Source organism: Pteropus alecto, unplaced genomic scaffold (genome assembly GCF_000325575.1).
Source record: "Pteropus alecto unplaced genomic scaffold, ASM32557v1 scaffold3, whole genome shotgun sequence".
Lineage (NCBI taxonomy): Eukaryota > Metazoa > Chordata > Mammalia > Chiroptera > Pteropodidae > Pteropus > Pteropus alecto.
In genome coordinates, this window is record NW_006442484.1 from 33,427,556 (window position 1) to 33,441,283 (window position 13,728).

At 32.2% G+C, this 13,728-nt stretch overlaps 1 protein-coding gene and 1 pseudogene across 10 annotated transcripts in view; both read left to right on the forward strand.

Annotated features, from left to right (window-relative positions):
• MARCH7 (membrane associated ring-CH-type finger 7) overlaps window positions 1–13,728 on the forward strand; it is a 46,118-nt gene that overhangs the window by 12,464 nt on the left and 19,926 nt on the right. For 6 of the 10 annotated variants that reach the window (XR_001517744.2, XR_001517745.2, XM_015596529.2 and 3 more), the window contains 3 exons: window positions 4,386–4,550; window positions 11,197–11,392; window positions 12,825–12,992. Coding sequence is in view for 8 of the 10 variants with exons in the window: in XM_015596529.2 (XP_015452015.1) it covers window positions 4,398–4,550; window positions 11,197–11,392; window positions 12,825–12,992 (517 nt within the window). In the remaining 2 variants the exon portion in view is untranslated. The remainder of the gene's footprint in view (window positions 1–4,385; window positions 4,551–11,196; window positions 11,393–12,824; window positions 12,993–13,728) is intronic. The other 4 variants (XM_025039215.1, XM_025039219.1, XM_025039217.1 and 1 more) reach the window with 2 other exon arrangements.
• Window positions 2,963–3,081, forward strand: LOC112470751 (annotated as a pseudogene).

Genomic DNA, 13,728 nt, shown 5'->3' on the forward strand with positions numbered 1-13,728 from the left:
GGTATAAGTAAACTTATAAACTACTAGAGGTATGATTAAGAAGAAGCATTATTGTTTTTGAAAAACTAACTATAGGCCTGTATGTCCTAAAAAGCATTTTGTCTTCCTGTTTAAAATTCTCAGATCACAAATAGTCACTTGTTTAGTATTTTCATAGTCTTGATAAAATAACAAATCTGCTTCTTGTTAAATCATTTATGGGCTTTTGCATGTCAGTGTTTTAATCATTAATATACTTTCTAATGTATATTTTATTTAAAAGTCCAATTAGTAATACACCTCTTAAATAAAAACTTTTGTATGGACATATGTATGTAGCTTATAAAAAACTTAAGTGATCGTATGCTTAATCATTCAAACCAGGCCACTTTTAAGAGACAACCCAAGCACTATTAATAATTATTCTGGGGTAATGAGCACAAATTAGGACTTTTCTGGCCATAAACTAGGACTGTTCTAGGCAAACCAGGAAATATGGTCATCCTACTTAAAAAGAAAACAGCAATCCTTTGCCCCACCCTTTATTCTCGTTCCGAGTCCCACTTTCTAAAGGCAGCAACCCTCAACTTTTTAGCTTTTCTAGGATTTACCTTTATATTTTTAAATAATGTGTTTATGCTGTTATTTCATTTTTCAATATTATGTGTTTTCTTTATTCACCGTTGTCCTTACTTCCCCTACCAAGCTCCATCCCAAAGCATGTTTGTAGCAGTGTCAGTAGACTGTTTCTATTAAAGCTATATGAATATTAAACAGTTCACCCAAACAGCAATATCTTTTCTTGAACAATAGCTCTATTTTCCCATTAGAAAATTTATTAAATTGCCATTTGTTTTATGTGCTCAGCATTTTCTTTGCCAAATATATCATCATCTTTGCCACATGCCAATATAGTTAACATTTGATGCTGTTTTTTTCTTAGAGCTTTGCTTCCATTATCTGTGATCCTGCTCCAGTCTTGATAAGTTAACTCCCTATGCTTTCTGCATACCTTTGAAACTGCTTCCTGGGTTTTGTGTCTGGTTCTTAGTTCCTTACCTCCCATTTCCCTAGGATGTGACATGCTCTTTATTTAGCTTCTCCTGGTTGTTTTGTTTTTTGATTGATTGTTTTTAAAGATCTTGCACGTCTGAAAATATGTCCTATTCTCCATCTCACTTTTAGTTGTCAGATTGGAATTTAAGCTAAACATTTTTCTCAGTACTACAGTTATTGCTTCATTGTCTTAAAAGTTTTTAAAGTTGTAATTAAACCATTCGATTACTTTTTTTGTTGTACGTGACCTGCTTTTTTGCTCTTGTAACCTTAGAGGATCTTTCCTTTATATCAGGTGTTCTGAAATTTCAAGGTGATAAATTGTTCTTAGTGTTGGTCTTTTTTCTTTGATTTGCTGCTGTGTTCTTCTGACTCCTTTCATTGTGCAAGTTTGTATCCTTTAATTCTAGAAAGGTTCTTTTATTTCTTTGGTAATTTTTTCTTCATTTTTTTCTCTCTATAACCTTATATAGTCAAATGATAACTCCCCTGGACAAGTCTCCTATTTTCAAGTTACATTTTCCACTTTGGGAGGTTTACTCAATTTACTCCTAATCCTTATGTTGAATTTATTTCAATGTATCACATTTTTTTTAAAGTGTGTCACATTTTGAATTTCCGCAAGCTCTTTATTATACTCTGGTTGCTTAAGCATCCTTTTAATAGTTTATGAATGAATATCATCACTTTGAAGATAGAAATTAGCTTCTTTCCCCAGATTTCTCTAAGTTCCTTTTTGGTTATTTACTTTGGTATTTTATATTGGGGGCTTTCCTTGGATACCTAGTGATCCTTGATGTTTGTCTATTAGAGCAGGGATCTCCAACCCCTGAGCTGCAGACTGGTACTGGTCCATGCACAGGAGGTGAGCGGCAGGTGAGCAAGCGGAAACTTCATCTGTATTTGCAGCCACTCTCCAGTGCTAGTTAGCATCAATACCTCAGCTCCACCTCAGATCATCGAGCATTAGATTCTCATAAGTGCATCAGTCTCTGTTGCCAAAAAGGTTGGGAAGCACTAAAACTAATTAGAAAGTCTTGGTGACTCGTGGACTTTGCTCTGGGGTAGGATGATCAAGTGGCAAGCTAGCTATGCCGTTGGGAACATTCCAATTTCATATCCAGAAATCCTATCCTCTGGTTTTTTGTTTGGTAATACAGGAGTAAAATCCTTTGGTTTTCTGACAGCATTGTAGAAACAAAACCAGGAAAGAGTCTTTGGGTCTCAACACTGGGTATATAGATTTTCTTTTATATTCCTTATACTTAATTCCCACAGAGATAATTATATTTTTAGAGGCAAAAAAAAAATTGCTTGTGAGATCTTTATTCTTCAGAGACTAAATATCCTATTTTTGGAAGAATGGATCTAGGGGGAAAGCTTGGGATTTTACCATTCCAGCCATAAATTCTAATTCAGCAACTTACTTTTCAGCCCTTTTTATGTTACTTTGTTCCTCAAGGTCTTGATTCTTTCTAGGGTGCTAAGGTGAAATGCTATGCTTCTAGTTCCACCTCCTTCTAACTAACTAAGGTGTAGTTTCATTCTTTCTGCTGAATTAGTCTTCTGTTTTGGATTTTTTTTCTAAACATACATTGAAATTTCTTGCCTTTTATGGTCCTCCTTCCTACTCTTTTCATGGTTAAAGCGTTTGGATTAATTTAGTAATATTTAATATTATCATATTCCATAATATAACTTTTACTCTGGTTTCTCATTAGCTAGATATTCTTGGTTGAATAATTTTAACTGATATTGAGCATGTGTTTTATCTTTTTGTTTGTTGTATGTCTCCTACTGCAATATAGACCATATTTTTTTTTTCTCTCCATCTTTTCTGTCATTACTGATACCATGTTTTTAAGACAAGTATTGAAAAAGTAAATTCTTTTGTAGTAACTTTTGAGGTAGAGATACGTGGTTGATCGTCTACGACCATGCCACCCTGAACAAGCCCGATTTCCTCTGATCTCAGCAGCTAAGCAGGGTCAGGCTTAGTTAGTACTTGGATGGGAGACCGCCTAGGAAGACCAGGTGCTGTAGGCGTAAAAAATTTTTAAAAAATAAGGGATTGTAAGCTGACAAGGTCCTTGCAATCTGTGAGGACAACCAAGGGTTGCCTTGCCTAAAAAAAAATGTGGTTGATCTAAGACTTAGTTGATAAATTAACAGGGTTTCATGCTGAAAACAGTATTTTTAACTTAAGTGTTTAAATTTGAATGTTTTAATAAAGCAAATGTATACCTTACCCAGGCTGTACATCACATAATTGAAGTGCATCTGTTTGTACATTCTTTAATTTCCATCCACTTCCAGAACAGTAAGGGAATAATTTTTCACTTCGAAAGTGAGTAACCCAGAGAAGTTGAAAAGATTATTGTGATTTCTTTTTATTTGCTACTTTATTTTGTGCTTCTTTCTAATCTCAAGACTCGTGACATCTCATTTATCCAGAGGCCTCATTGTAAAGCCTTTCCCTAAGAAACAAAAATTTGGTTTTTTCGTGTGTGTTTTTTTGTTTTGTTTTTTAATTTATAAAAGTGTTATCTTTATAGCAACACCATTCGTAATGGCCTAGCCTAAAACTGGAAATAATCCAGTGTCCATCCACAGTAGTATGGGCAAATAAATTGTGTGTATAGATACAATGGAATAGTATATAAACCATAACTTCATGCAATAACTCAAATGAATCTCAAGTATAATGTTGAGCATCTGAAGCCAGGCAGACGTAAAAGAATACATTTTGTATGATTCTGTTTACATATAGTTAAAAATCAGGTATAGCTATGGTGACTTTTCATGTGGGATGAGGAATGTTTAGTGAAGAAAACTTAGAAATTATTCTTTCTTTTGAGAAGGGGGGAGATAGACAAGAAAACAAATGACTGCATAAGGTAGCATGATGTCTTACTAAAAACATGTACAGAGTGGAAGGACACCAAAAAATGCTTGTTTTAAAACCGTGTAGTACGATCTAACTAATGTTCGTGGTATGAATATTGAATACTGATAATAGATAAGAATAGCAAGGTAATCACTGGCAGATTTGTGTAGGATTTTATAGAAAGACAATTGAATAAAGAAAAGAGCCCAGGCTTTGGAAACAAACCTCAGTTCCTTATCACACTTTTATTATGTGTGTGCTTCATGGTATGGACAGTGGGGAACCTTTGATAGACTTTAGATCTCTGCCTTCTAGAAGAGGGATGTGATGATAATCTCATAATTTAACATTGCCAGATATAGGTAACTTGAATGGTTAATTCTTGATTTGAACTGCTTAGGACTAAGAATATAATGTTTTCATGTTTTCCCTAAGGCAATTAATCAAAATTTGCATTTCACAGGAAAATTTAAGAATGGAGTCTAAACCTTCAAGGATTCCAGGAAGAATTTCTGTTCAGCCCTCTAGCTCTTTAAGTGCTAGGATGATGTCTGGAAGCAGAGGAAGTAGTTTAAATGACACCTATCATTCGAGAGACTCTTCATTTAGACTGGATTCTGAATATCAGGTAACATCTTAATTTGGAATATATGTACACAGTCTTTTTTTTTTTTTTCTCAGAATCCTTGGGGCTATATATATTTTTTTGGATTTTAGTATATGTGCTGCCAAAGCGAGTGCATATTTTTTTGGATTTTAGTTAAGTAGTAGAGCATGTTTGTAACACCTTCAGCTGAATCCGAGGCATCCTGTAATCAAAACACATTACTGTGTCTGCAGCAAAATGAATAACTGGTCATACCAAGTTGCAAAAACGTAATGTTTTTAAGACTTTGTGGACTTCAGAATTATGAATAAGGGATTAAAGAAAATCATACTTTCCAAAGACTTGGAAACCTTTTTACTTCAAAACATAAGTATCAATTTAAGTGTAAATTTAACTAAGTCAATGTGGGTGACTTTTGAGCAGACCAAAAATTGCATCCTTATTCTTTAACATTACATTCACTCATTTAACTTTTCTTTGCAACGGTGGAATAAAGATTAAGTTGTTTGTTTTGACAATGTGATTTCTAAATATTTTGCTTTTAGTGGTTAAGTGATTATTAGATTAATAGGCTGCCTTGTGAGGGTACATTGCTAACAATCTTTTTAGATGAATTTTGGGATTTTATTTTGGTTAGTAATGACTTTACACTGATTCATAATCTACATAAAGCTACACAAGCTACTCTTATGTAATTAATTTTCCTTACGGCTGATAGCACTTTGGTTTTCGAAAGGCTTATTACAGTTATAATGCAATACTTGTAGTGTAAATCAGTATAAATCTCAGAAGGCATGATCTGTAGGTTTAATGCAATTTATTGTGCTTGTCTTTCAAATTTAAGTTTCTTGCAATATTAGCTGAAAAACTAAAATCACATGTGATTTGCAAAAATTTGATGTTTATGTAACTGAATCTTAGAATCCTTTAGTGAAATTTTCTGTTTGTCTTAAGTACTTATATATTAATATTTCATGTGATGTAGTGTATGACAAAGCCATTTAAATTATTTCTGCAGTAATAAGCATTTTATAAAATATTCAGAGAAAGACTGAAGTAAAAACTAATTTCTCTAAAGTGCCCATGAGACTTTATATAAACTGTTTATTTGCTCTCATTTTAAATATTAATAGATAATGTGTTTTTTTATTTTGTTGCTAGATAAAAGTATCCTTGCCAGAAGTACAGAATCATATATTTTGCATTCTGTAAAAATGATTGTGACTTATTAAATAGAGCACAGAATTGATTTTTCTTATATTGTCTTTAAAAAATTATATCTGCTTATGTTTGTCTAATTTTTCATATAGCTTATTAGTGAGGGACACAAGACTCTGAAAGCAGGCTATACTGACTAGATTGGAGTCCTGTTCCACTCATTGCTAGTTACGTGAACCTGAGCATGTTACTTTGTATCTTTTTTTCTTATTTTCCATTTTATTTAGTCAATTGGGTTGTTAAAGTTAAATGAATTAGTACATTGAATGCTTGCCATGCAATAAACACTACATAAATGTTAGGTGCTATATATATTTTTACTATAGTAATTATAATATTTTAGGTGCTGAAAGTCAAATATATTTAGAAAATTTACTAACATTCACTTTAAAATATAACTATTTTCAGACCATTCTTTCCAGCTTGTTCTTAATGTCATAGATTATTTTTATTTTTCATTGTAGAAGTTGAATGCAAGGATAAAAAAAAAAAACAAGTCTTTTATAGGTTCTTAATAAGTAATTCATTTTGCAAATTTGGGGGTTTTCCTTAATGTTTTTCAGTCGCTTTAAAGGGCTTCTAAAGGGCTTCCAATCTTTTTAATGGATTATAGGAATATTTCCCACCTTAAATCAACTATTCATAGCCTGCTTCACTTTTTAGTTTTAATTTAAAAATGGAAACTTCTGTGTTCTTGAGCCACATATTTCTCTTTCCTCTTGTGTAAAATGGTGATAATAGTAGCTTCCTCATATAGTTAAGATTAAGTGAAAGAAATAATACATGTAAAGCACTTAGAACAAGAGTGCCTGGAAGAGTTCAAATGTTACCAGTTATAATCATGATTTTTCTTACTGCTATCTCTATGGTCAGTTCCTGGCTTTACATTGGTTTAAGTAGATAATTAGTATCTTTCAGGTATAGTAAAATATGTTATCCGAATGCTTCAATTACATATTGCATATTTAGAAAATAAGTGGTTTCCCTCAGTCACGTAGTTAGTATATAATGTATCTGAGCTTAAGACTACTGGGTAGGTTTGTTTCTTTGGGATATGTAGGTTCTAAGTTCCGAATAATTGATTTTCTAAATATCTTTTGATTCTTGGCTTTTTATAAACTGGGCTGCGGTTGTTAATCTTGCTGATATTTGTTATTCCATCTTTAAATTTTTGTTGCACTCTGAATGGTTGAAAACTATAGTCATCTTTTGGTTACAGTAGGTAGAACTTTAGGCATTTTTAAAATAAAATTTAATTCCCATAATTCATATTGTTAAAAGTAAAATGGAGTAATCTATAAATATGTAATTGTTACTTTTATATATTTTCTCTAACTTAATTTAAGCCACTAATCTCATTGCACTTTCTCTTTTGCTTTGTTGAGAGTGGTTAATTAATTTTAATATGAAATAATAAGGGAGGCTTTTTACGAGATTATAGGTGCTTTTTACAGTTATTTACAACATTTTCTAGTTTGTAGGTCAACTGTTACAGAGCTCAGTACCACTGCGTGTTTTGCAGTTAGGTTTGCTCAAGAATTAAAAGAACCAATGGTCATTAACTTTTTTTTCTTATCTACTGCAAGGGTAGCTTTCAGGGAATTAAATACATACATAAATGTATACACAATTAGATGAGAAAATAAAAATAGTTTTAAAATGGAATCAGGAAAAACAGATAAAATACTGATAGCATCAATAGGCATTCATGAGCCCTGCAGTATTTTAAAATTAAACTTGGACTATTGTTTTGGATTCCAGGAAGATCACAGGGAAACAGACCAGCTTTATGAGCTGCTTTGTTCATAAGGAAAAGAAATACAATTTCTCAGAGGAAGCAATGTTTGGCAGTCTGGTCTGGAAGGGAACAGTGAATGATAATAGTGGATAGTATTTTCAATGTAGTATTCGTACTATAAGTATATACGTAGTTTGGTGAAACTTTATTAGTAAACTGCAGCAAAAGCAAAGGATGTGATGCAAAATTACAGCCCAATGAAAGCAGTTCTGTAAAGCAACAACAGAGTGATCTAAATATTAACTCTGGTAATCTAATTTGATCCAGGTATCAAACCTGGGGAGTTTTGAGGGGCAAATGGGCTCCAAGTCCATTCATCTTGTATAAATATAAGGTTTTGTTTGTTTGTTTGTTTTTGTTTTTTAACCTGGATTTCTCTTAAAGTTGCCATGGATAAATCCATAAATTGTTAAGATTAGCTAATGTCTTTTTTAATGAAAATTGACGACTTATTCTTAATAGAAACTGGAATGTAAGACTTTCATGTAATATGGTGATGGATACTCTCTAGCACATGAATATTTAAAAAAAGAAATCAAAGTTGTAAGTTGTTACATATGGCTAAGGTAATTTTGATCTGGAAAATTTACGTCATCAACGTCAAGGCATCGATTCATGGAAGTGAGGAGCCAAGTATGAGCGTTTCATTCTGGACTTGGTTCCATTATATAATTTCCCATGATCAAGCATTGTCCAGTGGATACATTGGTTTGGGTGTGTAGCAATTGTTAAGTTTTTTTTTAACGAATAGCTTGATTGCATACCATGTGACTTGCCCACTTAAAGTATATAATTCAGTAGTTTTTAGTATATTCAGAGTGGTGCAAACTCAACCACAGTCAAGTTTAGAACCTTTTTATCACCTCAAGAAAAGAAACCCATGTCCTTTAGATTTCACTTCATTACCACATCTCCTTCCACTCCAGCAGTAGGCAACCACTAATCTGCTTTCTGTCTCTGGTTTTTCCTATTTTAGAATTTCATATACATGAATAGACATGTATAGTATGTGGTCTTTTGTAACTAGCTTCTTTTACTTAGCGTGTTTTTAAGGTTTATATGCTGTAGCTTATATCATCAGTACTTTATTTCCTTTATGGATGAATACTATTCCATTGTATGGCTATAGCACATTTTGTGTATTCATCATAGTGGACATGCAGATTGTTTCCACCTTTTGACTCTTATGAATAATATTGCTATAAACATTTGCGTGCAAGTTTCTGTGTGGACTTATGTTTTCAGTTATCTTGGGTATATACTAAGAGTAGAATTGCTGAGTTATATGCTAAGTCTATGTTCAGTTATTTGAGGAACTGCCAGACTGCTTTCCAAACTGGCTGAACCATTTTATATTTCCACCAGCAGTTATAAATGAGGGTTTCGACTTTTCTACATCCTCACCTACACTTATCATACATTTTGATTTTAGCCATTCTATTGTGGATGTAAAGTAGTATCTTACCACAGTTTTTATTTGGATTTCCTTGTCTTCTGACGTTGAGCATCTTTTTGTACTAATTAGCCATTTTTATATTTTTGAAGGAATGTCTATTCAGATCCTTTGCTCATTTTTAAATTGGGGTATTTATCATTTTCTTACTGAGTTATGAGAGTTTTTAATGCATATTCCACTTTTCCATTGGTATATAAGAAAGTGACTTTTGTATATTAACCTTGTGTCCTGCAGCCTTACTATAATTATTAGTTTAGGAAGATATTTTGTTGATTCTATCACATATTATACATAGATTTTTGTCTTCTGCAAATACGGTTTTACATCTTGTTTCCCAATCTGTATATCTTTTATTTTCTTTCCTTATTGCATTATCTAGAACTTGCAGTATATTGTTGGGAAGAGGTGGTGAAAATAAGATTAACAAAGTAGACAAATCTTTAGCTAAGCTCAACAAAGGAAAAAAGAGGACTCAAGTAAGAAATGAAAGGGGAGATGTTACAAATGATGCCACAAAAATACGAAGGATCAATTTAAAAGCCTGTCTTATTCTGCTATATCTTCATTTTGTGAGCATAAAAAGCCCTTTTTAAGAAATTGGGAACAAAGTTAGATGGTATTTGCAATTTTAGATTTCTTTGTCGAAAGTGGCAGCTCTTTATAAATTTTCTATTAAAACTTTTTATATTGGTCTCTGAAATCCAAACATGTTAAATCACTGGCATGTAGGATAATTACCCTGATAATGGCACAGAAAATGGTTTGGTTTTGAAATATCTAATGAATTTCATCTCTTGTGCTACTCTAGTTTATTGATTGGTATTCTGTAGATTACTTGGTGCAGAAGGCTTGTGAGACTAAGTTTGTACTGAGCTGAAGAGTGCCACTTTCATTAGCAAAATATTCCATGGCGAGGGATGGATAAAATCCTGATATAGTCAGTTTCTCCTTTTTCATCTTAGCAATTTCTGCTTTTCCATATATGTGCAGTTTATTCTATAGCGTTCTCTGAATGTGTGTGCAGTATGCTTCTCATAATTGAAGCATAATAGATCAAATAGTAATGCTTTAGAAGAATTTCCATGGTAGAGTGGTTTATATGTCCTACTATGTCATCTATAATCTTCCTCGTTTGCCTGCCCAATGAACTCTTACCACCTTCTGTGAATCCTCTCCCGCTTTCCTCTGGCATAGTTAGGCTCTTTTTTTTCTGTAAAACTTTCAGCATACCTTCTGTTATAGTCTTATTTATATTATGATAATTTATTCACTTGTTATCTGTACTCTAGAACTCTTATATGGAGTACATTATTTAGATTCTTAACGTTTATCATGTGAATATTAGATTAACAGACTGAATTTACAGCTCATAAAACATTCGAGTTTTAACTTTATTTTGTCAAGAAATATAAAAGGACAATTTCAGAAATTGTGGTTGAAATATGTTCTGATTTAAATGTATATTTTTTAGGAGACAGACTAATCCTTTTCCTTTTTACGCATTATACTGCTTAATTAATTAAAGAATTAAGTAGAAGTAAAATAGTTTGTGCCTTGTAACTTTTGTGTTTTAGGTGGTTTTATTTTGTGTATGTATATATGTTAAAGAAAACCTTAAGCTAAAAGTTTTAAAATACGTACTTGTCATAGCTTTCTTCTTGCTTCACTGATGAAAAAATTCCAGATATTAAGATTTCTTTTAAAAAATACTGTTAATAAAGTGTTGTATGACTGTATTCCTAAGAATGAACTTTAGATCCAGGATAAATTTTTTTATTACTTGAAAAATCTTATTTTTATAGTATTCACATCATTTGGTATATTAGTGCCTCTCAGTGTTTTATCCACTTTTAAGAACAGAAAATGGGTTCCTCAGAAGGTTGAAATATTAAACTGAGAAAACAAAGTGAATAAAGTTTTGACTCTTCAGTGTTTCCTAACCAGATGGTAATATATGATTACATAGAAGACTTAACTAATCTAAATCAGATTTATTACTCAACAGAGTATAATTATAGTATAAAGTGTAGGGACAAGTGGGTAGAAGGGACAAAAACTATAGAAAACCTGCATGGTAGAAAAATTTGTGCATGTGAGGAATGAATTGTCCTTGGGAATGTATCAGAGTATGGTAGATTAAATTTAATATTGAATGCAAACATTTTGTCCCTTAAAAATATTTTTTAACTTAACAGTCTACATCTGCATCAGCATCTGCATCTCCATTTCAGTCTACATGGTATAGTGAATCTGAGATAACTCAGGGAGCACGCTCAAGATCACAAAACCAGCAACGGGATCATGATTCAAAAAGGCCTAAACTTTCCTGTACAAACTGTACATCTACCTCAGCTGGGAGAAATGTTGGACATGGTTTAAGTGCAGTATCAGGTAAGAATTTAATTTAAGAGCCACTATATATGTACTTTGGACTAAAGCCCTTTTCCCAAGAGGTACTGCATTAAGCAAGTAGAGCACACATAAGACAGTCAGAAATGTAGTGGAATTCCCAGCATCTTACCTTAAGTAGTGCTAGAACTGAAATTAGCTCTTATTTTGAATTTTTGTTCTAAGTTTTGTACCGCTGTTTTACACAAACAGGATTTTCACACATTTTAATAAATTAGAATAGCTGGTAATGTATGGTGATCAGATTGGTAATAGTGACGTGTATTCTCTTGGTTATTATAGGAGCTAAATTTTTAATATACACACATATATATTTAAAAATTTTTTAATATATACACATATATATATACACACACATGTACACACACACACACACACATATATATATATATATGTATGTATATATGTATTGAAAGGGCAGGAGGCTCCCTCCTCACTTATACCTCTCTTTAAATGAAATACTAGCCAATGCCCAAAATAGTTTTTAGGTGAGTCAGAACTTGTGATGACACAATTGGAGATAAAATTCTTGAAATACATATATATTACTAATTCATACATGTACGAATTAGTGTAAGCGATTCCTTTCTATTTTAATAGGCAGGACTGCCATGGGAAAGACACTGCCCCATCTGAAGGGTATTAATAGTGTGATGGGTAAGAGCAGACCTTAATTTTGTAGACAGACACCACTGTACAGAGATTTTTGTTCTCCTCTGCTTTGTGAAGGCATACCATTAAATCTCTGGGCCATTTTCCTTAATGAAGAGGAATTATTAAGGCTGTTGGGAATAGGAGAGGAACCAGAATTTTAAGGTAGATAATAAGGGGGGGAACTTCAGACTTAATATTTAATTTCTTTTTAAATGAAATCATAACCTAACAAAATTTAGGTTGCAGCGATGCATTAATTCTTAGAATAGGAAGTGAACCAAGTGTGGTGGCAGTGACTATTTCTGATAAATAGTATTATATAACCTTGTAATATACTAGCTTCCATTACAGAGAGGCTTTGATTTTGATTTTGGCTGTTTTCCAACATCACTTTTATTGACTTTTCATGAAATTCTCCATCTTTGGCAAGCTTTGCATTACATTTTGTCATGTAACCATTTTACATCATGTTTACATTTTATGGCCAGATGTCCTAGAGAATAACTGAGACATTGCCATCATGGATGGGGATAGATATTAGTGTTAGAGAAGAATGTATTTGCATTAGGAAATAATTTTATAAATGATGAGTTCATTAATGAATAGTTCTGTGTTGTGCTAAATTTTGATTCTCATTGCTACTATATAACCTGATGAAGTCCTACAATAAATCACAACCTCCCTGTGTAATAGTGAAGATTTGTTGTCATCAGAAACCTTGAAAGTTTCTCTGAATTAAAACTTCTTCAATTATTTTAAGATTCTTCTTGGAGACATAATCAAGTTCCCAGATCTTCATCAATGGTACTTGGATCTTTTGGATCTGACTTAATGAGAGAGAGGAGAGATTTAGAGAGGAGAGCAGATTCCTCCATTAGTAATCTTATGGATTATAGTCACCGAAGTGGTGATTTCACAACTTCATCATGTATGTATAAACTGTGTTGTGTTATATAATGTATCTAATAATGTTGTTTTCCTCTTTATAGCACTAAAATCACAGTACAAAAGAATAAAGAGAAACTTACAAAAATTTCAAAATAGCTTAACATATTTCCTAGTACCTTATTTGTTATTTTACTTTTAAAAATGTAAACAATTTAAAATAGATGTGCATGGATATCCAAATTCTGTCAGCTGATATATTTTTTACTTGCATTTTCCTTTTAAGAATGTATGTCATAAAGTATTCTAAATCTTGTATACTCCTCTAGTTAAATTCTGAACTAACTAAAGCTTGAAATCAACATTTTAAGGCAAAATTTAAAATTACCTTGGTTTAAGATTCATGTACCTTTATTTTTGTTCAGTTGAAATAAAGACCCATACTGTTTGTCAGTGTACATAAGCTTAAGCTTTTCAAACATAAATACCATAAAAAATAGTACTAAGGAACTAATAACAAAAAGTACAAATTAGAGTAGACAGATATAGCAGGCAAAAATGGAATTTGATTTACCTAGAAGATACATTTGTTCTTAAAGATTTGGTTTATTTTAAATATTAAATAGTCTTATTGGGTCAAGACTGCTTTATTTAAGACACATGAAAACATCTTTTTATTTGCTTGTCTTTGAGGAGTTTTAGTAGATAGTATCAATAGATTTCTAGGTTTGGAGGTATAAAGTACAGAACAGAATAGATTTAGCTTGACAGTTTATTCC